General features: G+C 37.9%; 1 protein-coding gene across 10 annotated transcripts in view; it reads left to right on the top strand.

Annotated features, from left to right (window-relative positions):
• The window catches only part of ABI1 (abl interactor 1), a 118,880-nt gene that overhangs the window by 25,595 nt on the left and 67,586 nt on the right, over nucleotides 1-25,699 (top strand). For all 10 annotated transcript variants that reach the window (XM_019634128.1, XM_019634122.1, XM_019634126.1 and 7 more), the window contains exon 2: nucleotides 22,524-22,691. In XM_019634128.1, coding sequence (XP_019489673.1) covers nucleotides 22,524-22,691 — 168 coding nt within the window. The remainder of the gene's footprint in view (nucleotides 1-22,523; nucleotides 22,692-25,699) is intronic.

Here is a 25,699-nt window from a genome sequence, read left to right as displayed (position 1 = left end):
GCAGCCCAGCTCCAGGTTGAGCTGTTGTTCAGCATCTTAGCTGTGAAGGGCAGTGTCACTAGCCCTCCTATGTGGGATCCGAACCGGGGCCCTCTGGCATCCCAAGCGAGTTCTTAACCATCGCGCCACTCAGCCGGCCCTCGTAAGGCCTTTTTGAGGAAATTTTTGTGAATGGTATAAATAGGGTCCAATTTCTTTTTTTTTTCCCTGTGTGTGAATATCCAGTTTTTCAACACTGTTTATTGAAGAGATTATTCTTGCCCTATTGAGTATCCTAGGCTCCCTTGTCAAATATTACTTGACTATACATGCATGAGTTTATTTCTGGGTTTCTATTTTGTTCCATTGATCTGTGTGTCTATTTTTATGCCCATATTATATGTTTTTGATTAGTTTAGCTTTGTAATGTAGTTTGAAATTAGGAAGTGTGATGCCTCCCCTTTGTTCTTCTTTCTCAAAATTGTTTTGGCTGTTTGAGATCTTTTGTGATTCCATCCAAAATTTAAGATTGTTATTTTTCTATCTGAAAAATGCCATTGGAATTTTGATAGGGATTGCATTGAATCTATAGATGGCTTTGGGTAGTATTGACGAAAAATATCCAGCCTAAGAGAAAAATTTATGAGTTTATTTGAGCCAAAGTGTTGACAATTGCCAGGAAGCAAAATCTTAACGGATTGAGAAAATGCTCCGCAAAATGGCAGTTTGCAGTTTATTTTATACATAAAATCATAGGAGGAAGGTTACATGAAATCCACTGGTGATAGATTAAGGGGGTGGGAGAAAGCAAAGTGGGGAAATCTTTGGAATTGGATAAAAGTACATTGGAGAGACAGGTACGCCTCCCACACAGGTGGGTTCAGGATAGCTAACAGTTCGCTTTTTACAGTACATAGAGATGGTAATCAGGAGACAAGCATGATAGTGAGGAATTTTGTAGTTTCCAGCTCTGGTCTGGAAAAAAGATTAAAGATGTTATCTTAGGTGCAAAAAGACAAAGAACAGGCTCACTGAAAAGGCACAGATTAACTTAATGAGATAGCTCCAGATGTGACTTCCTGCCATGGCTCACCTTAGTTAAGAATTTTTATGTTCACACCATCCTCTGGTTATTTTCAGTCTCCTGAGCTTGTCAGGTATAACATGTGGCCCTTTTTCCGTCCACAGTAGTATGGACATTTTAACAATACTAATTCTTCCAATCGATTAACATGGGATATTTTTCCGTTTATTTGTATTTTAACTTCTTTTATCAAAGTCTAATAGTTTTCAAGTACAGGCCTCTCCCAGGCCTGCTCACATTCACAGACCTTTTGCAAAAGCTCACACTCTTGCCTCAGGAACCAGCCATGAGGTGGGGATTTTTGTGGGCCAGGCATATGGGCACTGGCGGTGCCTGTGGGTCTTGGGTCTGCAGGCAAATTGCCCCCAGCAGCTCATGGTCAGGCCTCTTGATGGAATTCTTGACATACTTAGTAGGATCCACATCCCTTTGATATATTCCATTCCAAGGTCTGGCTGCTGGTTTTCTCCCAGATGTTTACCATCCCCTAGTTCTGCAGCTCATGACTTGGTATTCTGGATGGGGCAAGAGAGAAATGAGAGGCTTTGGCAGTGTGTCACACAGCTGGGAAAGTGGGGCACTCCGTCACATACTCTCACTTAACGTCACGGGAGAACTTGTTGGCTGAGAAGGGCTTTCTTGGCCCTAAGCTGTGCTGCCTTGGGGGAGTGGCATTGTGCTTCAAGTCAAACGCTTCCTCTTCCTGCCCTTTTCAGTGCATCTTACCTCAGACTTCGTTTGCTGCAGTGGTGTGCTCGAACCTCCCCACTGGACTCCTGGACTTGCACAAAGGTTCTCTTGTCTGTGGGTGATCGTCTAAATTAGTGTCCTTCAGGAACTCCTAGACTTCAGCTGCAAGGGACTGGAGTAGGTTCATGGGCCACTTCAGGGTCCGCATCTGGGACCAGTGTCTGTATATCTATTTAATCTGATGCATGAGTGGGTGAGAGTCCTCCCAGGCCCCTTAATATATGGTGCTGGTGTCAGAAACAAAGCTATAATAGATGGGTCTGTAGCCACATCTGCTGGCATGGAGCTGGTTCCAAGTCTGTAGCTGAGATCATGCTCGAGTCAGCTGCCTGGGTGCAGGCCTGTCTTTCTAAAATTGCTTGCCTCCATCTTGGACTCTGTCGAGATTTCACAATTTTCTATCGGGATCCCACAGCTCCCAGAGGCACTTTTGTCTGTGGATTGATGCCAAATTGTTGAAGGTGGATACAATGAGGGGTGTCTTTTTTGGCTATCTTGCTGACATTCACCTTTTTATATAAACTTCAAAATCACTTTGCCGATATTCACAAAAAAACTTGTTGGGATTTTGATTGCGGCTGCAATTGACTCTGACAACGAAAAAACATCCAGCCTAAGAGAAAGTTTATAAGAGTTTATTTGAGACAAATGCCGGGAAGCAGAGTCTCTACGGATTGAGAAAATGCTCTGGAAAATGGCCGTTTTGCAACTTATTTTATGCATTAGAATAAAAGGAGGAAGGTTACATGAACTTCTTTGGTTGTAGATTAAGGGGATGGGTGGGAGAAAGCAAAGTGTGGGGGGAGGGGAGAATCTGGGATTGGATAAAAAGTAAAATGGGCATACACACACTTCTTTTACATTGGTGGGTACAGGATAGTTAATAGCATTTTACAGCACATAGAGATAATATTTGAGGAACAAGATAACAATGAGGGATTTTGTAGATCCTGCTCTTGTGTAGCAGGTTGTGCCTCTTGGTGGGGGGTCTGGAAGAAGAGATTACTCTTATATTGCAAGAGTACCGTATTTTCTCATGTGTAAAATGCACCTTTTTCGAAAAATTTGGAATCTAAAAACTGGGTGCGTCTTATACAGTGGTTGTAGATCGTTGTCAAGTCATTAAGAAGTGTGGCATTTCAAATGCCATAGATCAGCAGTTCTCAACCTGTGGGTCGCGACCCCTTTGGGGGTCCAACGATCCTTTCACAGGGGTCGCCTAAGACCATCGGAAAACAAAAAGATATTTACATTACGATTCATAACAGTAGCAAAATTACAGTTATAGAGTAGCAACGAAAATAATTTTATGGCTGGGGGTCACCACAACATGAGGAACTGTATTAAGGGGTTGCGGCATTAGGAAGGTTGAGAACCGCTGCCATAGATGGAACTGAGGATGAGGCAATATATGAAGACAGTGATTCGTTATCAGAAACAGATGAGGACAAGCTAATGGTTGGGAATTTTGACAGTGATGAGGAGTTGTATGCATTTTATGATGAATAAAACTTGAGTTCAGTAGCTTTATGTAATACATTTTTTTTCAAATTTTGGGTCCCAAAATTAAGATGCATCTTATACATGGGAGTGTCTTATACGTGGGGAAATATAATATGTTATCTTAGATGTGGAAAGATGACAGACAGGCTTACTTAAGGAAAAGATTGACCTGTGTCAAGAAAGCTACAGGCCAAGGACGTGACTACCTGCCACGACTTGCATTTAGTTAGAAATTTTTATGTTCGGACCATCTTACATGGTTATTTTTCAGTCTCCTGAGCTTGTCAGGTTTAATATGTGGCCCCTTTTCCGTCCACAAATCTATGGATCAAGTTGGAAGAAGCGACATCTTGACAATAGCAAGTCTTCCTATCCATGACCATGGACTATCTTTCCATTTATTTGGTTCTTTAATTCATGCATCAGAGTTTTGTAGTTTTCCTCATGTAGAATCTTGTACATATTTTGTTAGGTGGCTTTCTTTTTAATGCTATTGTGTCCCCTTAATTAGTATTTAGATTTCTACTTGGTTAAATTTCTTGGTTTGGATTCAATATGTGGTAATTTATTAATAAAATATTTTTCTCTCTTTGTCTCTATTTTGTAACTGATGTGTGTGAACAGAATATTTCTCTGCTCACATCTTTTTGGAATAGCTATGAGAATAACTACATCTTAAGAGTTTTTTGGAATACTTGTGATTTAGAAAATTCAGTTGATTTCAATAAAGATTTGTTAATTCTTATATTTTTGTGATTGTTTACTTTCATATAACATTTAAAAATTAGAGTAAATACAGTTTGTCAGATAGTATCATAGTGGTCCTGATTTTTGGTTTGGAAAATGTGGTTAATGAATCACTAGGATGGAGACAGCCAAGACTGATTCTGTGAGACTGTATTGTAAGCTGGTATAAGTGAGGAAATAGGCGGTCAATGGTAGGACAAGGTACTTTTGTTATTATTTATAGGACCTTGATTTTTTTTTTTAAAGCAGAAGTTTTTTTTAAAGCAGAAAAACAATACTTTGTTTTTCTCAAGTCAGTTAATTAAGGGTGGTGCTGATTGTGGGAGTGTTAACTACCACCTTACCTCGCAGTTTGTGAAATGATGCATTACATTCCTTAAGTAATTTCCTAGCAAAATCACATCTATTTGGGTATGAATGAAAGATGTGAGTGTGTTACTTCGGTGAAGAATAACATTGAAAAGTGTTAAATGTTTATTTTTTGTTTCTTTTACTCACAGAACCCCCTGTATAGAGTATTAATTGTTTTGTAGATCAAAAAAATTCTCAGCTATCTTGAGAAAGTCAGCTTTCTCCTTCTGTTCTCTTTTCCCTTCCAGTTAAAATTCATGTGGTATACAAATTAGTTAATGATGACTTAGAGTGGTTTGTCGTAGAGAAAATACTTTAGTAGTTTCACTCTGACATATTAGAACTATACTTTGTTCACCTTTACGATTATAGACTGGGAGGCAGTGTGTATCGTGTACCGTGGCCTTTGGAGGCACAGCAGCTCTGTTCCTTCCTAGCAGTGCTACTTTGGCCAAGTTACTTAACCTCACCAAATTCTTTTTCCTCCTGGTTAGGCAAAGTTGGAGTATTTAACATAAAGATGCTTCTCTTGTGTGTGGTACAAAAGACATATTAAAACACAATTCCTGTCTCCATTCTTGTCTTCTCTGCATTTTTTTTTTAAAAGATTTTATTGAGGACTTTGGGGAGGGGAACAGTGTTGGGAATTGGGGAAGGGGACCAGCCAAGTTGTTCTTCAGTCTTCGTAGTGGAGTATGCCAGTCGCCATCTGGCTGCCCGTTGGCAGCTCGAGGCCTCTAAGCTCAAGGTGCTGTGTTCAATTTTAGTTGCGGGTGGGTGTAGCCACCATCGAACAGGCAGTCTTGTTGTAACACCAGCTGAGCCATCCTGCCACCTGTTGTCAGCTCAATGACAGTTCAGCTCGGGTGCAGCATCATGGCCCATGTGGGAATCTAACCGGTGGCACTGTTGCTCAGAGCTCGCGCTCTTAAGCCAACTCTTAACCAACTGAGCCAGTTGGCCAGCCCCACTTCTGTGCATTTTCCAACCCACTTTAGAAACTGTAGCTGAAATTATCTTTTTTTTTTTTAAAGATTTTATTGGGGAATTGGGGGCGGGGGAACAGTGCTGGGGAGTCGGGGGAAAGGGAACAAACAAGTTGCTATCCTTTTGTTCTTCAGTCTAGTTGTGGAGGATGTTGCTTCACTGGCCCAAGTTGGCACCATCATTGTGCTCTTCCCAGGCAGTGTCACTGGCCCTCATATGTGGGATCCGAACCAGGGCCCTCTGGCATCCCAAGCCAGTTCTTAACCAACGCGCCACTCGGCCAGCCCTGAAGTGATCTTTGTAAAGCCAAAACTAGTCATGTCTTTTCTTCCTGAAAACCCGTCAGTAACTTGCTCCCCTTTAGCCTCAGGATGAAGTCCAAATTCCTCAAGGGCCTGTAGGATTTCTCTAGCCTTGTGGTATGTTTCCCTATGGGGCCTGGTAACCACATAAGATTGCTCACCTCCAAGCTAACGTTTTTGATCATTTCATTCTGTTTTGAACCCTGTCTTGCTGTTTGCCTTTCCCTTTCCTGACCCTCAAGCTGCTTCTCTTGTTCAGAACATTAGGTGAAATAAAATTCCTATCACTTAAGTGCATGTGACACGATTAAGAAGAGCTGTATAATGACCGTTGGACTAAGATTCAGACCTGGGTTCTAGTTCTAGCTTCTTCATTTATTAGTATCCTTGGACAGACTAGTATCTCTGAGCTTTATATAGTGCTTTCATCTATGAAACCAGGATATTTGCTTAGTTTACTGTGTTAAAATATTTTGAAAACTAAATAATTATACGTAACTTTTGAGAGTATTACTAGTATTATATCAAGATTCTTTTTGGGGTGTTTGTAAGAAGTCTGTATTTTTTAATGGTGGCTGAGAAAAATTAAGGTATGGATTGAATTGTGTTCCCCTCCCCCCTAATTTACAAGTTGAAATCCTAACCCCAGTTTCACTGTATTGGAGATAGGGCCTTTAAGGAAGTGATTAAGGGTTAAAGAAGGTCATAGGGTGGCTCTAGAGAGAACTGGTGTCCTTATAAAAGAGGAGGAGACATCCTAGATCAGTCTCTACCATATGAGGACACAGTGGGAAGGTATCCGTGTGTAAGCCAGGAAGAGAGCTCTCACCAGAATCAGAATCCTAATCTTGGATTTTCCAGCCTCTAGAATTGTGAGAAAATAAATTTCTGTTGTTTAAACTTCTCAGTGGATGGTATTTAGTTATGGCAACCTAAGCAGACTAATACAGTTTAAAATGTAATTGCCATGTGGGAAGGGCAAACTAGACTTGATTTCTCAGATAACATTTTAATGAGTAACACAATCAACTATAAATTAGTGGATTAATTTAGAAAATAGCCTTGCTAGTTTGGGAGTTACCCTAATAGATTTTTCTTCTTTATGACAAGAGTGTTACTATAAATTGTTACTTTTAAATTTAACCAAGACCCTTTTTTTGAAACTCACTTTCCCTCTTCTCTATATAAAAGTTAAATTATTTAGGATGTATTTGTCTGTAGGTAATAAAACAACTCAATTAGGCTTAAACATTAAGGAACATTTATTATTTTATATCGCAAGAAATTCCAAGGTAGGATTACCCCAGGATGACTAATTCTTTAGCTCACGTCATCAGGGGTTCAAGTTCTATTTTTCTCCTCATATTTGGCAGGGTGGTAGTGAGGTATTATTAGCTTATTCTTAGTCTTTTGGTGTCTGCAAGGTGGTTGCAGTAAAAATGTTATATGTTTATTGTAGAACATTTGGAGATGTCACAAAATGAAAACACAAATCATTTATAATCCAACTGTTACCATGCTGATGTATCTCTTATTATCTGGTAAGTTAGTTTGTGTAGGTATTTAATTATATCAAATGAAATTAGGTCATGATATATATCTCTATATATCTATATACCTATATATATAGATATATATTTTTTTCTGGATTTTTCCATGAAGAGTATATCAAGAATTCGCTTAGTAAAAATAATCATTTTTTCCCCTGTTATTGAAGTAATGATCATTGAAAAAATTGGGCACAGAAAAATATAAAGATGATTAAAAATCACCCATATCACACTACCCAAAGATAACCACTAATGTATTGATAACGTTTTCTTTTAGATGTTTTTGTTTGTATGTATGTATATTTCTTTTAAAAAAGCAGGGTGCATAATCATTTTATAACCTGCTTTTATTACTGAGTATTTTATATACCTTCTCTTGTTCATACTGTTGCTTCTTTACTTCTTCACTCTCAACCCACACCTGTAGCCTCATGAGGAGTTCCAGTTGACTGAGGCAGAAAAAACTCAGGCCTTGTTTACAAGTGTTTCTACATCCTGCGCTGGTACCACCTGAAGGTGGACACCTGGAGCACTATAGCCACATTCACAGGTGACTCAGAAGGGCAGTGATGAAGGGAAATTCTCCCAGTGGTTAAAAGTTTGAGCATAGCACCTCCTTGTTCATTTTGTCTAGAGAGATGGTTAGAGATGTAGCTAATTGTTTGGCTACTTCATTATGGACTTAAAAGGAACATAATTGGAAATGTGGCGAGTAGATATCCTTCTGAATGGACACAGTAATATTCATGTTCTTTGTGAATGCCCATCAAAGAACAACCTCAGCAGAGAAGGACCTTAATAATCACATGGACGTCACCTCTGGATTGTAGCCACTTTTCCATCCACCTCTGTCCAATGGGCTCATGAAAAAGACGCCATGGTGTTAGGCACGCAGGTTGTGCATGTGCTCAGCAAAATGGACTTCCACTTACCAAGACCAGCCTGGCTACATTTACTGCTGAATGACCACCTTGCCAATAGCAAAGAGCCAACCACAACCCCCTGAGATAGCACCGTTCCTCTGGGGACCAACCAGATATCTAGTAGCCAGGTGGCTTATGTTGGGCTATTTCCACAGTGGAAAGGACAACACTTTGTTTTCCCTGGAATAACTACTCTGGGTATGGATTTGCTTTCCCTCCCTGCATTGTTTCAGCCGAAACTATTTGTGACTTTCAGAATGCCTTAATTATGTCATGGTATTACATACCATATTGCTTCTGACCAGGCAGTTGATTTCACAGCAAGTGAACTGTGGCATGGGGCTCATGTTCATGGAATGCCTGCCTCTCCCATGTTTCCTATTGTCCTGAAGCAGCTGAATGATAAAACAGTGGAATGTCCCTTTGAAGACCCATTGCACCAGTAGTGGCAGTTCTTTGTAGTGCTAGGGTAATGTTCTTTGCAACATGGCCTAGTCTCTGTGTCAGCCAGCATTGTGTGGTGGTGTTTCCCTTACAGCCAGCATTCATAGGTTAGGGAACCAAGGGGTAGAAATGAAATGAACTCCTCTCACTATTACCCCTAAAGATCCCCTATCAGAATATTTGCTCCTTCTCTCCACAACTCTGGGATATGCTAGTTTAGAGTTCTTAGTTCCAAAGAGGGGATGCTTTTACTAAGGAATACTGTATTGGCTTTATTAAACTGGACGTTGAGCAGCTGGCCACTTTGGCTTCCTCATGCCAGTGAACTAACAGGCAAAGTGGGAGACTACCGAATTGGCTGGGGTGATTCACTGATCCTGACTATCAAGTGGAGATTGAATTGCTGCTACACAATGGGGGTAAAGAGGAACATGTCAGGAATGCAGATCTCCGGAGTGCCCCTTAGCACTCCCATGTTCTATGATAAAAATTAATTGAAAACTAAAACAACCCACTACAAGCAGGTTTGAATCAACCCATCAGGCAAGGAACAATCAGAAGACATGATTGCTGAGGGCCAAGGGAATGTGTAATGGATAGTGGGAGAAGAATATAAACACCAGCTATGAACTCATGACCAGTTACAGAATGAAAGTTCTTTTTCTCCCCTCTCCCACCCAGTTCTATGTTTAACTTAAGATATGCTAATAGTGGTTAACCTACTGTTTCATTATTTAAGTTACAGGATATCAAAGGGGAAGTGCGACTCAGCTAGATAAAGAATGAATGTTAGAGAGAGAGTGGACTTTGTATTCTTTTTTGGGGGAGATAACAGCTTCTTGGTTGTGTGAAGGATGGTTATATCATGTTAGACTGAAGCATGATTTTATTGTCTTTATTCAAGAGTTAAATATTAAGAAGTGTGTATGTGTACTACATTGACAGGGTACTGTGGTGGTATATACTATGTCAGTTTACTTAAGCTGGAACTGTGTATTTGTTGGCTCCATAGTATGATTCCTTCCCTGGATGGTTGTGGGTTAGAAATTGGCCAAAAGAGTATGTGTAAGTAACATTCATTAACCTCTGAAAGTTTTTGTGGTTAGATGCAGTGAGATGCAGAGGTGTTGGTGGGTTCCAACTTGATCTTGGTCTCCTTTGTTTTGTTGACAATTTGGTCAACAGAAGCATCAGGCCCATTCACCTGGTAGAGAACCTACAGAGGCACAGCTTCCCAGATCTCCCCATGAGCCTTTTCTTTGCAGCCTGATTTCTGCAGCTGGATGTGTTGGCTTCAGTAAATAAATAAAATTGATGATTCTGTGATCTCTCACTTCCCTGGTGGAGCTTCACAACAGTTATTCCTATAATTGTGTAAGGTCAAATTCTATAATAAATTATTATTCTGTTACTGATAGTGGCTCTGCTTCCCAGTTTGAATCCTGACTTAATACACTTTCCTTGTTGGTAACTAAATCACTTTTATTGATCACGTAGTATTCCAATATATGAATAGTTTTTATTAGTTGTCATTGGCCATTTAGATTGTTTCTAGGTTTTTTTGCTGTTATAAACAAAGGTGGTGTGGCCATCCTTGAACATATAATTTCTTTGCATTTGCTCTTTTATTTCTTTTGGATAAATTCCTAGAAGCGAAGAATACATACATTTTATTTTATTTTATTTTATTTTATTATTTTATATTTTAAAATTAAAAAATTTATTGTGCAACTAATTGTTGAAATCCTTAAGAGGAACTGGATGACGCAACAGCTGCCCTCTTGGGTTTAGGTGTTGTTCCTTCACGGAATCCATGCCTGAATCTGCGGTATACAATTTTTAGGTGCCTCATTTGACTAGTCCTGGTGGTATTTCGTCTTTTAGCCTTAACACTTCACTGTGGCCGAGACCGAAGAGGCCGGAAGAGAGAATACATGCATTTTAAAGAACTGTGATACATATTGTCTAATTGCAACCTCCAGTATTATGTGAAAGTGCTTGCCCAAGCTATACTCTTCTTCATCATGACTCTTTCAATTTAATTCTTTTTAAAAAGAAATAATATGAAAAGAAAATTGGTTAACATGGAAAGAGTTAATGGAAGGAAATGCATATGTTGGAGTAAGTATGAAATATATTCTGTCAATCATACTTTAACTTGTAACTAATTTTGTGTTTAAATGTAGTTGCTCTTTCTAAAACTGGGTTTTTATAGGTTTTGCATTAAGCCTGTTTTTAAAAATACAAGTCTTGTAGTATGGTACAGGATGGTAAAGGAATTTGTCTGGGATAAGTATCATTGACTTCAGCTATAATTATGGTAAAACTTAAAATTTTAGAATCTAATTATCTAGTTATTGGAAATGCCCTTTGAATATAAATTGACTTGTGAAGATTTAAAAACATTTTACATTAGGGTTGAATGTGGAAGTTTATATAATGATTATATTAGCTATTGATTGTGTTCTTCAATTAAAGAAGCGAGTGTGTCATAACGCCACTTTCTGTCCATCAAAAAACTGTGACACAACAGGCAGTGGAGACTTCCCCTAGGTTTTGCTGGGAATGAAAGGGCTCATAGGCCTGTTAGCAGTTGCTTAAGTGAAGGAGATGGTAGGGAGGAGCTGTGCTAAGCTACAGTCACTAGGATTCAACCTTAATTGTTATGAAAAACATTTATTTTTTTGCTGGAGGGGTTTCTTTTTATTTGGTTTTCACTTTTATTGGAATGGGAATTGTGTTGAAGAAAACTAGATCCTTTCAGTGTTAGCTAGGTATTGACTACATGTATATCCTATTCCCCATGACCCTGTGCTTAATAGGTTTGTCAATAGTGAACCAGCATTTGGCCTGTGTGCTGTTCCCCCCCCTCTAATTCTCTCATCTCTCTCCACTGAGTGATTATGGATTCCTCCTGGAATTTTTCTCAGGTCTCAAACCAACCAAAAAGTAGACATTTTCTTTTGTCTACTTTATGGTATATAAACCTCTCCCTGTTACAGATATTAAAACTTGAAGTTTTAAATCCTTCCGATTAGCATTAACATACTTCTTCCATTTTTTTTTTTAAATAGGGGGCACATAAACTAGGAAGTGTTCCTTATATAGTATATTTTATCAGTTCTAAGAAGCTTCTTCCTTAGCCCCACATTTTAACATTTCTGAAATTGGGATGCATTTTTACAATTAATGATGCCCTTAAAAGGCTGTCAGCCAGGCAGCAGTTGTCATTGTTTGCACTTGTGAGAACTTGGCTGGTTGTTTATTTTTGTTGTTGTTTTGTTTTTAATTGGGGAATTGGGGGGATGGGAACAGACAAGTTGCTGTCGTTTTGTTCTTCAATCTAGTTGTGGAGGATGTTGCTTCACTGGCCCAAGTTGGCACCTTCATTGTGCTCTTCCCTGGCGAGGCAGATCAGTCGCCGGCTTCTGGACGGCCGCTNCGCTCACGCTGGCTGCTGGCTACACATGGTAGCCCATGGCAACCCACTGCCACAGGGGCTGCAGCCTACACCGTCGCCGGCGACCCATGGCAGCCCAGCTCCAGGTTGAGCTGTTGTTCAGCATCTTAGCTGTGAAGGGCAGTGTCACTGGCCCTCATATGTGGGATCCGAACCGGGGCCTTCTGGCATCCCAAGCCAGTTCTTAACCATTGCGCCACTCGGCCGGCCCTTGGCTGTTTCTGTAGTTAGCTTAACTGGATTATTATAATCTGTAAACTGACCATGTAGGGACGATTTGAGGACAGACTAGATTCCTGGGTTTTGTCTTAAATTTTTTATTTTTATTTTTGTATCTTCTGGTAAGATTAAGAGCACCAGCATCAAAATTTGCAACAGTGGTGTTAGCACCTTCGAAGACAATCCTGGAGGTAATGGTAGAGCCATACTGTAAAAGATGTGTCGCCTGCAGTGGGAAGTTCACAGCATCAGTATATAGTATTCTTGCCACTCTGTTTAACCTGAATCTAATCATGAGGAAACAGACAAGTCCAGTTTGTAGGACTTGCTGTAGAGCAACTGGCTTGGATTTTTAAAATAATGTCTATGTTTTGATAGGAAAAAAAAGGTTAGGATTGGAGGGGATGTTCTAGATTTAAGGAAACTAAATAGACATTGCAATTTCAACAGCTGTGAACAATCTTTGGTTGGATCTTGGATCATACAAAATAAAAGATATAAAGTATATATTAAGGATTGTCTGGAAATTGTATAAATTTGAATATGAACTTTATAGCAGGCATTACTCTTTATGATTAAGATTGATATAAAGTTCACTGTCTAAAGAGCATTTTCTGTAAGTACAGAATAAAAATTCTTCATAAGAAAGAAAGCATTCTGACATAATTGAGTTGGCAGGTTTTTCTAGGTGATACATAAAAAAGCATGTAACAGTAGCTGGATGAAGTCATTGAAATATGGTATTTTTTATGGATTTATGTTATTTTTTAATGGACTGTCATGAAATTACTTCCATAATATAATTGGAAAAACCTTATTTAAACATTAAAAATATTCTGTGGGAAAAATACTGACTTTGGAAAAGTTTCTAGGAGGTTTGGATGAGAGGTAAGTTATTAAAAAGATACGCTGTGACATTTCAAGAAAGAGTGGGAGGAAAGGTAAAGACACAGAAGCAAGATGACAGAAAAGTTTTTTCTTAATGTACATGAGAGCAGAGTCATTAAATCACTTGCAGTTAGGACAGAGAGAAATTATTGTTCCTCAAAGAAAGCAAATTATTTTCAAGTCCTCTTAGCCGACTTTAAGGAAGGGTTCAAAATGAGTAAGAAACAGACCATTTTAAGTCATACTAGTATTCTGAAATGTTATTATATAGACCAATACTATAGGATATGTTCTATGTACAAGCTCTTTTTTCTATCTTTCAGTAAAGTAGGGCCCTAACTTAGAAAGAGTACTTTAAAAAAAACCTATTTTTAATTTTTCGATTATAGTTGTCTTTCAATGTTATATTAGTTTCAGGCGTACAGCATAGTGATTTGACATAGAAATGGTAACTCTTAAAGTTAGCTTGTAGGCTGGTGTTTGACACTTAATTATACAGAAGAATGTTACAGTGAAGAGTTGGAAGAAAATGAAAGTTTATTAAACTTGTAAAATAAATAATAACTAATTTATTTTTTTTTAAAGATTTTATTGGGGAATCAGGGGAAGGGGAACAGACAAGTTGCTGTTGTTTTGTTCTTCAGTCTAGTTGTGGAGGANTTGCGCTCTTCCCGGGCGAGGCAGATCCGTTGCCGGCTTCTGGACGGCCACTCACGGTGGCTGCTGGCTGCTCACGCTGGCTGCCGGCTACACACAGTAGCTTATGGCAGCCCACTGCAGCAGGGGACTGCAGCCCACGCCGTCGCCGGCAACCCAAGGCAGCCCAGCTCCAGGTCGAGCTGTTGTTCAGCATCTTAGCTGTAGAGGGCAGTGTCACTGGCCCGCATCTGTGGGATCCGAACTGGGGCCCTCTGGCCTCTCAAGCCAGTTCTTAACCAACACGCCGCTCAACCGGCCCAGTAATAAATACTTTTAATCAACAGTGCTAGTGATTGAAGAAAACAGAATTAAGATAGAGCTAGAACAAAATGATAGTATCAGTGTTTTGGTATTTATTTAATATTGTATAAAAATATTAAAGTTGGTATTTTATTTTTAAAGGTATTTTCTAAGACGAGTGTTCTGAGTTCATTTTAAAAAGCAGTGACACTTAATTTTTAATATATAAAACTTTGCAAGCACTATAAAACCAAGTAAAATGTGAATTTATAAACTAAACCTGACACTGAAGTTGAAGGACAGGTACATGGGGTTATGATAGTATTCTGTCTACTTATATATATATTAGATTACTATCAGGGGAACAGTAGGAGATATTTATAATTACCTGTACATGTTTTCTTTTGAATTCCTATAACTACTAAATAATGCCATCTCTTGTTTGGTCATTTAGAAGAAGTTTGATTTGAACTTAACTTTTTGTGTGTGTGTTTTTTTTTTTTTAGCTGAGCCATCCTGCGACCTGTTGGCAGCTCAGTGGCAACTCAGCTCGGGTCAGGCATCGAACCACTGTTGCTCAGAGTTTGCACTCTTGCACGAGCTCTTAATCAACTGAGCCACTTGGCCAGCCCTGAACTTAACTTGTTTTTTAACAGGGTCCAATACATTGATGTCCTGATTAAAATCAGGATCTTAAAATTAGAGGAATTAAGATGAGGAGAGTAGGCAACTAACTAAAATAATTTGAAGCTATTGGAAATTCCTTCTTGAAAAATATGCTAGGGAAGGATAGCACATGTTGGAATGCTCATGTTACGTTATCAAATGAAAAAAACAGGATATGTAGCTAGTGCCCTGATGTCAGATTTTATATTCTTGTACATGTACATGTACTAAAATACATGAAAATGTTAATGTGGTCTATTTAAATGATAGGGCCATGATAACCTTTTTTATTTTTCATTTTTCTCTTTTTTTGTTGTTAAAAAATAGGCAGAAATTTAAAAACGATATTGTGCTTGTTTTCATTTAGAGTGCATTACTTTTGAGCTGAATATTGTTTTTCTTTTTATCCTGCCACCTGTTGGCAGCTCAGCGGCAGCTCAGCTCGGGTGAGGAATTGAACCGGCGACCCTGTTGTTCAGAGCTCACACTCTTGAGCGAACTCTTAACCAACTGAGCCACTTGGCCAGTCCCTAGAGTGTATTACTTTTAAGACCTAGTCATGACAGAATGTTCTCTTTGTCTTTTTTTGGGTTCAAGTATTTTCACTTAAGAGAGGAGAAAGACTTTTCTTGTGGTAATACAATAGGTAAAGATTGAGAGACTGAGGGGAGAGGAAATGTGGTTAAAGGTAAATATATTAGATTGCTTATAGCTAATAATGTCCACTTTAGGTGGTGAAAAAGAAGAGCTACTTTACCTGTGCAGTCACGTTGAGAGGCAAGAAAAGGACTTTGAGGAGTAGATATTACTAAAAGGTTCTTTTCTCCAGATAGCAGATCCTGACTCAGTAAAGCTTGGTTTCTGCTGGGTAAGGGAGGAAGAAGAGAGCTGGCTTTATGTATGGACTGTTCATAAAATTCAGTTATCTAAGGAATTTCCTGTTTAATTCTTGTCTACATTGTGTATTTTGGATTTAGCTCCTTTAAATAGTTAGCTTTTAATTTTAAAGCTGAGTATGTTTATTTCCACTATAAGCAAACTTCATTAGTGGCATAAGACAGGGGTAGCAAATGGGCTTCATATCACATGTCAACTCTTAGAGTAATTAGTTAGAGTATTTAGACTTTGCCGGGAAGACTGCTATAATTGATTAACAATGTCTGTTTTAGCCCCTGGGAGAATGATGGCTATTTGTCTTCTAGCTTCTAATCCATTTTGTATGATCCTTGGAACATACTAAGCCTGCCTTGTAGTTAGACAGCAAAAGCATGAAAGAGTGAGGGAGACCAACTATTGGACTAAACTTACAAACCTGAAATAAGTGACAATAGCATTTCCTGTGCAGATTAAATTTTAAATTGATGGTCTATAGAGGAAATTAACTGTAACTATAACTATACTCTCCAGTAAGGTGGCCACAATCCACATGTGGCTATTGAGCGTTTTAAAATGTGGCTAGTTTTGAAATAAGTCAGGCAGAGAAGGACAAATACCGTATGGTTTCACTTATATGTGGAGTCTAAAAACAAAACAAAACAAAACAAAAAACAAAAACAGACTCATAGAAACAGACCAAAGGAATGGTTATAGAAGGGAGAGATTAGGGGGACGGGCTAAAAGGAGAAGGGGAATAGAGCCAATAATATTGTGATAAATTTGCACAGTGACAAATGATTGCTGGAATTAGTAGGGTGATCACATTGTAAGGTATAAAAATGTCGAATCGCTATACTGTACACCTGAAACTAATATAACCAATATAAGATTGTATACCAACTATACTTAAATAATAAAATAAAATAAAGTGTGTCAGGTTTAAGAAAATGAATTTATATTTAATTTAACTTGAAATTTGAAATGGAAGCAAGGTAAAATATTTTCTGTTAAACATAAATTTATTGTTTTGGTAGGACTACATTTTACACTAGCTATTGCATTGGACATGCATGGGAGGTTTTTATGACTAGGCCTAGAAGCAGTACCCATTTCTGCTTTCATTCCATTGACAATACTTAGTTATATGACCATGCAATGAGGCAATCTGGGAAATAAACTAATTTTATGCCCTGGAGGAAGGGAGAATAGATTTTAGTGCAAAGCTAGCAGTCTTCACTACTCTCAGGAAAGAAAAGAGTGTGCAGCCTGTACACTGAGTACAAAACAGAGAAACCAGACAGATGAAACTCTAGAATATAATGGATGACTGACAATAACCAAACCTTACTCAAGATTAAATCTGCCTAGTTTGGTAAACGAACTAAGAATAGATGGTACTTCCTTAGCCTCATAAAGGGCACCTGCAGAAAAACCTACATTTGATGTTTTAATGATAACAAACTGAATGTGTTTTCTCTAATGTTGGGAACAGCTACTATTCAACATTGAATTGGAGTTTCTAGCCAGTGCAGTAGAGCAAGAAAAAGAAACAGAAGGCATACAGATTGGAAAAGAAGAAATAAAATTGTTTTTATTTACAAACAGCTTAACTTTTTAGGGAAGACTGCTATAATTGATTAACTACATGATTGTCCATGTAGAATATCCTAAGGAATCTAGAAAAAAGCAACTACAGCTAATAAATGAATTTAGCAGTGTTGTAAGATTGCAAGATTAATGTTCAAAAATCAGTTGTATTTTTATAAACTTGCAGTGAATAATTGGCAATTGAGATTATAAAAACAATCCCCTTTATGATATAATCAAAAAGTATAAAATATGTAGGGATAAATTTAACAAAATGTCTGCAACTGGTACATGAAAACTAAAAAAACTTTTCTGAGAGGATTTAAAGGAGACTTGAAGAATAGAATTATTGTGTTCATGGGTTAGGAGATTTAATATTGTTAAGATGGAAGTTTCCCCAAATTGATATATAGAATCAGTATAATCCCAGTCAAAATTTAATCAGGCTCCTTTGTGGAAATTGACAAGTTGATTCAAAATTTATATGAAAGAGCAAAAGACTTAGAATATTCAAAAAATATTCCAAAAGAAAGCAAATCTGGGGAACTTAACCCTACCTGACTTAAAGACTTACTAAAGCTATAGTAATCAATACAATATAATACTAGATGAGGCTCAAGAGATAATTGGGTTGTCAGAAAAGTCATGACGCGTTTTTTTGCAATGAAAAACATAGAAAAAGTACATCATGACTTTTCAGTGGGACCCAAAAGAGTCCAGAAATAGACCCACACCTATGCAGTCAATTGATTTTTGAGTAAAGTGCCAAGATAGTTCATTGAAGAAAAGATAGTCTTTTCATCAAATAATGCTGGAACAGTTGGATATTTATTGGGTTGTCGGAAAAGTCATGATGTATTTTTTCCATGTTTTTCGTTGCAAAAATGTGTCATGACTTTTCCGACAACCCAGTACATGGAAGAATTATCCTAATTGACCATTATCCTAACTTCCACCATATGCAATAAATTAATATGAAACACATTATAGATCTAAATGCAAGAGCAAACATTATAAAACTGATAGAAAACACGGGAGAAAAATTTTAGTGACCTTGAGTTTGGCAAAGATTTTAAAAAGTAGGACACAAAAACATGAAATATAAAAAAGAAATTGTAAATTAGACTTCATCAACAGAAAAAACATTTTCTTCTTTAAAGACTGTGAAAATAATGAAAAGGCAAGCCTACAGGCTGTGAGAAATTTTTGCAAAACATCTCTCAAAAGACTTGTATTCAGAATACACTAAGGAACTCAACAGTAAGAAGACAAACTACCTAGTTTAAAAAAATGGGCAAAAGATTTGAACAGACTTTATTAAAGAAGAAATGGATGGTACATAAGCACTTGAAAAGATGCTCAAAATCATGATTTAATGGGGAAATGGAAATTAAAACCACAATGAAATAGCACAGCATAGCTATTTGAATGGTTAAAATGAAAAAGACTGACCATACCAGGTGTTGACAAAGATGTGGAGAAACGAACTTGCATAGATTGCTGGTGGGAATGCCATATGGTACCAATACTCTGGAAAATAGTTTGGCAGTTTCTTACAATATTAAACATATGCAGTATTTAACGTACCATGGATGTAGCAGTTCTACTCTTAGGTATTTACCTAGGCATTACTCAAGAGAAATGTCCACACAAAGACTTGGACTCAAATATTCACAGCAGCTTTATTCATAGTAGTCCCAAACTGGAAAGAACCCAAATGCCTATCAACTGATGACTGAATAAGCAAATTGTGGTAAACTCATACATTGGAATACTGCTGAGCAACGACAAGGATGAATTTCAAGAGCAGTATGCTAACTGAAAGACGCCAGACACAGGCAGAAGTCTATACTTTTGATTCCATTTATATGAAACTCTAGAACTAAAGGCAAAATGGTAGTGACAGAAAGGAAATCATTGGTTTTCCAGAATCCAGAGAATGGGGAGGGAGTTGACTAAAGGACATGAGGGAAATGTTTTTGATGAAGCTTATGGTGGTGGTTACACTACTGCACACGTTTGTTGAAAACGCATTGAATTACATACTTAAAATTTTGTATTGTCTGTATTTCATACTTTAATTAAGCTTCCTTCTTCCCCTTCCCCAAATGAGATGGTCCCTAGCATCATCCAAAACTGGCCAGTGACTTTTTTGGCTTGTTTTTTATTTTTTAATATTGTTACAAACTCTTAGATATAGATATTTTATGTTTCGTTCTATTATAGTTATCCTCATTGGTGTTTACGTTGTTCCATCTTTGGCCGGTAGCAGCTTATTCCAGTTGATTCTGGAGTCCTTTTGACATGACCCTAGAGTAGTCCTTGGTGGCTTCCACATCCTTTGTGATACACATTCCAAATGCATCTTGTACATTTCTTTTCCTAGACCTGTAGCCATCCAGGAGTCTTGGTTCCTTGCATTGGAGAGTGCTATTAGAGATCACAATCTGGATAAGGGGTGCTCCATGGCTGCTAGACAGTTATTTTTTGGCCTTTCTTTTGCTCCCCCATCTCCAGCTTTATTGAGGTATAATTGACAAATTAAATTGTAAGATGTTTAAAGTGTACATTGTAATAATTTAATATAAGCATGCATTGTGAAAGGATTTCTCTCATCTAGTTACATATCCTCACCGCATGTATTTATTTATTTATTTATTTATTTTGTGAGAACATTTAACTTCTTTTTTAGCAAATTTAAGTTATACAATACCATGTTATCAACTAGAGTCACCATGTTTTACATTTAGGCCTTTTCACTAGACAGAGCTAGGATATTGGTGTATGTATGATATGATAAATTACACAGTGGGTTCAAACTGATCGTTTCAGTTTAAATCCAGAACTACAGGATTTTTCTTAACTTTGTTCTTATATCAGAATCTCTTTTGAACCATGCCAAAAATCTCAGTTCTCAATGAGAAACATAATTAATGACTTCCTCTATCCCACACTGCATAAACAATACTCAGGATAATTCCAAAACTACTGTCAGCAATTGAAAACAGCTTCAGTTTTTTTTCCTTTCAATTATTTTTGTCCTAAGAATAAATCCCATTAAGAATATACAAATTACTGTGCTTTGAAGTCACTTTTAGAATATTTCCTCTCTGGTTAAGCCACTTAATTGGATGCGTATTTAGACTCATTGATTAATTTTACATTTAATTTTGGGGAATTCCTTTTTAAAATTTAATTTCGTTTCATAATTGTATAAGTTACATCGTTCCAAAAAAAGTCTATAAAGCAAGGTAATGTTTAAAGAATTCCATCCATGTTCCCTCCAACCTACTTACCCTCTCCCCCATATGTAATTATTATTTTTTAATGTTGTGGTTTATTCTTCTCAAAAGTTGAGATCATGTATTTTCCTATCTTTCCCCATTTCTTAAACAGTAGCATTCTATAAACATTTTTTTTCCACCTTAACAATATTCTGGAGATCATGGTGTAGTGATTATAACATTCCTCAATATTCCTTATTATAGTAGTACCCCCTTATTCATGAGGAATACATTCCAAGATGCCCTATGGATTCCTGAAACTGGGGATAGCACTGAACCCTACATATACTATGTTTTTCCCTATACTACATACCTGTAATTAAATTTATGAATTAGTTATAGTAAGAGATTAACGACTAATAATAAAATAGAACAATTATAACAATATACTATAATAAAAGTTATGTGAATATGGTTTCTGTTCATGTCTTCCACCCACAAATTTAATGCCTTTTCCATCTTAACTGATAATCACTTATCACTGTGGCTGTAACTTTTGCAGTTTGAGGTGAGACAGCAAAATTAACATGAGTTTCTCTTTCCTTAACAGTTTCATGGATTGGAGATAACATTCTTAGCAATCTCATACAGTTATTTTTATTTTCTTATTAAGTCAAGCACTGCCACCTTTCACTTAAAGGAAGCACTTTACAGCTTCTCTTTGGCATATCAAAATCGCCAACATCATTACTCTTGCACTTTGGGGCCATTATTAAGTAAAGTACTTGAATACAAGCACTGCTTGTCAACTGTCTGTTAGAGCTCTATTCCATTTTTTTTTTTTTTTACTATTGATCTTGGCCTTCATTTTTAGATTACATATTAATAATATTTACCCTTTGTGATATAAGTTGGTCTCCCTACCCCCAAGTTTATCACTTGTCTTTGAACTTAGCTCTGAGCTTTGCTTTAAACTTGGCTCACCACCTTACTCTTAGTTAGGTACAGGACTTTCGAAAGAATGGATGAGTAGAGGTTATAAGGTTCACAGCTTTTGTGGAAATGAGAAGGCTTGATCATAATGGATAACAGGGAGGTTGGATTTCTGATGGTGATTAATGTAAACAGGAAGATAAGGTAGAATGGATTTAGTCCATATTATTATTAGTGGGTATTGTGATATTTTTTTTTACATGTTAAGTAGAACCCCGGGGGTGTCATCAAATGGTAAGCCACAGCTCAACAAAAGACTGAAGGGAAAGTGAAATAGAGCAGTTTATTACTCAAAGGTCCCAGGGAGGTATACAGTATGCCTCGAGGGTACACATGGGTTGGTCAGTGCAGGCTTCATACAAAGTGAGCAAGTGCCTTTATTAGGGTCTGTGGGTGGAGTGCTATGGGGTTCCAAGGTGAAGGCTGGATTGGTCAATTTAAACCAAAAAAGGGGGGGGCGTTGGTAATCTCAGATTTTGACTCAGTCACATCTAAGGGGCACAAAAGGAGAGGGAGCTGGGAGGCAGGAGAAAGTGTTTATCACAAGGGGCATTGGGGGAGTTATATCAGGAACTTATATTTACTTGTGACCCTGAGGGCTGTTACCTAGGGCATGCACTGTTGGAGGCACTAGAGTCGGTTCAAGAGCCCTGCAGGCCACTTAGCCACACAAAATGGATGCAAAGGCAGAAATATGGAGTAGTTTAAACTCTCAACAGTGGGTTGGGAGTTTGGGGCTGACATAAGGTCCTATGGATGTAATGTGATGAGTTGGTGGTTGAGGGGCTTTAAGCCTCTGATGTCAGTCGTTTGGTGGCTTCTTTAGTGGACCTTAGCGGATAGGCTACTCAGGAGGGTGTAGTTCCCATCTGGTAGACAGGGATGTCTGCCATGGCTTCACAGATGTTCTGAGACTATCGTCAGATTGATTTGCTAAGTTTTTTGATTCAATTGGATTTTTCTCACAAAAAATATAACTGCCCTTCTATAGAGTATATGTTTAATGAATGTTGACCTAAATAAGAATTGGTTGTTTTTGTTCTTATTTCAGGCTACAGACAAGAGAAAAGCTTTAGAAGAGACCAAAGCCTATACAACCCAATCCTTAGCTAGTGTTGCTTATCAAATAAATGCATTGGCCAACAATGTACTCCAATTGCTGGACATCCAAGCCTCTCAGCTTCGGAGAATGGAGTCTTCCATCAATCATATCTCACAGGTAACAGCTTTAAATTTACATTTAAGCAACTGACAACATATGTCAAAGAACAAGATACCCTGGATGTATGCATTCCTTACTCATCTTCTTACTGTAGCTTTGAGTTCATCAAACCTACTCTTCTTTTTTTTTTTTTTTAAGTTTTTGTGGTAAAATATATACAACATAAAATTGACCATTTTAACCATTTTTAAGCATATAGTTTATTGGCTTTTAAGTTATTCACATTTTTGTGCAACCATTACCACTTATCCTATCCTATTCTTTTTTTTTTTTTTAGGTTATATATTTATATAATTATATTTCCTTAATACTGATAAATTTCTTCATTTTAAAAAATCTATAATGGGATAGGGGTGCATACATTTTTTTGAAATACTGTTTTGGGTTTCTTTGGATAAGTACCTAGAAGTGGAATTGCTGGGTCATAAGGTAGTTCTATTTTTAATTTTTTAAGGAAACTCCATACTGTTTGCCATAGGGCTGCACCAACAGTGCACAAGGGTTCTCTACACCCTTGCCAACACTTGTTTGTTGATTTATTGATGATAGACATTCTGATTCTGACAGGAGTGTGGTGGTATCTCATTGCAGTTTTCATTTGCATTTCTCTGATGATTAGTGACGTTGAGCATATTTTCATATGTCTGTTAGCCATCTGTATGTCCTCTTTGGAGAAGTGTCTATTCAGCTTTTCTGCCCATTTTTAAATTGGATTTTTTTTTTTTTTTTGGTGTTGAGGGTTTTTTTTAATATAAATTTTGTATATTAAATCCTTATCAGATAATCATTGGCAAATATCTTCTCCCATTCGGTAGGATGTCTTCGTTTTGTTGATGGTTTCCTTTGCTGTGCAAAAACCTTTTAGTTTGATATAGTTTGATAATTTAGCTTGATAATTCCCCAACACTGTTGCCCTCCCCCAACCCCCCAATAAAATCTTTTTTAAGATTTTATTGGGGAATTGGGGGAGGGGAACAGACAAGTTGCTGTCCTTTTGCTCTTCAGTCTAGTTGTGGAGGACGTCGCTTCACTGGCCCATGTTGGTATTATCATTGCGCTCTTCCCAGTGAGGCAGTCACTCGCCGGCCAGTGGATGGCCGTTCGCGGCGGCTCATGGCAGCTCACGGCAGCTCACACCGGCTGCCAACTGCTCATGCTGGCTGCCAGCCACACACAGTAGCTTATGGCAGCCCACTGCAGCAGGGGCTGCAGCCTATGCTGTCAACTCACAGCATCCCAGCTCCAGGTTGTTCACCATCTTAGCTGTAGAGGGAAGTGTCACTGGCCCCCATGTGGGATCCGAACTGGGGCCCTGCTGCTCAGAGCTGGTGTCCCAAGACAGCTCTTAACCAACGTGCCACTCGTCCAGCCCCCCAATAAAATCTTTAAAAAATATATATTACTAAGGATAATATCTGTGAGTTTAGTTCCTATATTTTCTTCTAAGAGTTTTATGGTTTTGGGCCTTACATTTAGAAAGTCTTTACTCCATTTTGAGTTTATTTTTGTAAATGGAGAAAGAACGTGGTCCAGTTTCATTTATTTGCATGTATCTGTCCAGTGCTCTCAGCACCATTTATTGAATAGACTGTCTTTACCCTAATGTAAATTCTTGCTTCCGTTGTTATAGACTAAATGACCATAAAGGTATCGATTTATTTCTGGGCTAACTGTTCTTTTGACCTATGTATCTGTTTTGATGCCAATACCATGCTGTTTTGATAACTATGGCTTTTAGTATAATTTGATATCAGATAGCGTGTTACTTCCTGCTTTGTTCTTCTTTCTCAGGATTGCCATGGCTATTTGGGGTATTTAATAGTTCCATATAAATTTTAGGATTATTTGTTTTAGTTCTGTGAAAAATGCCATTGGTATTTTCATAGAGATTGTGTTGAATCTATATATTACTTTGGATAGTATGGACATTTTAACTACATTAATTCTGCCTACCCATGAGCATGGTATATGTTTCCATTTATCTGTATCTTCTTTAATTTCTCTCTTCAACGTCTCATAATTTTCTGAGTACAGGTCTTTTACTTCCTTGGTTAAATTTATTCCTAAGTATTTTATTAATTCATTTTTTGATGCAATTGTAAATGGGGTTGTTTTTTTAATTTCTCTTTTTGATAGTTCGTTATTGGTGTATAAAAATACAACTGATTTCTGAATATTAATTTTGTATCCTGATACTTTACTAAATTTACTTAAAATTTTAATAGTTTTTTGGCGGAATCTTTGGGATTCTCTTTGTATAAGTATCATGTCATTGCAAATGGGGACAGTTTTACTTCTTTTTTTCCCCATTTATCGGATGCCTTTTGTTCTTTTTCTTGTCTGATTGCCATGGCTAGGATTTCCAGTACTATGTTGAATAAAAGTGGTGAAAGTGGACGTCCTTGTTTTGTTCCTGATCTTGAGGAGAATGCTTTTAGCTTTTTGTTATTGAGTATGATATTAGCTGTGGCTTAGTCATATATGGCCTTTATTATATTGAGATATGTTCCCTCTATTTTTATTTTTATCATAAATTGATGCTGGGTCTTGTCAAATGCTTTTTCTGCATCTGGTTTTTTTTTTTTTTTTAAAGATTTTATTGAGGAATTGGGGAAGGGAAACAGCCAAGTTGTTGTCCTTCAATCTTAGTTGTGGAGGGCGCAGCTAGCTCAGCTCCAAGTCCAGTTGCCATCCGGCTGCCCGTCGGCAGCTCCCCGCTGCTCAGCTCAAGGTGCATTGTTCAATCTTAGTTGCTGTGGGCGTAGCCCACCATACCATGTGGGAGTTGAACCAGAAACCTTGTTGCTAAGAGTGCACGCTCTAACCATTGAGCCATTGGACCGCCTGTAGGCAGCTCAAGGCAGCTCAGCTCAAGGTGCCGTGATCAGTCTTAGTTGCGGGTAGGTGTAGCCCACCATCCCATGCGGAAGTCAAATCGGCAACCTTGCTGTTAGGAGCACGTGCTCTCACCAGCTGAGCCAGCGGCAGCTCAGCTCGGGTGCAGC

The sequence above is a fragment of the Hipposideros armiger genome, unplaced genomic scaffold (assembly GCF_001890085.2).
Source record: "Hipposideros armiger isolate ML-2016 unplaced genomic scaffold, ASM189008v1 scaffold_1506, whole genome shotgun sequence".
Lineage (NCBI taxonomy): Eukaryota > Metazoa > Chordata > Mammalia > Chiroptera > Hipposideridae > Hipposideros > Hipposideros armiger.
Note: the sequence above shows the minus strand (reverse complement) of the source record. Positions and strands in the feature narration are given on the sequence as shown.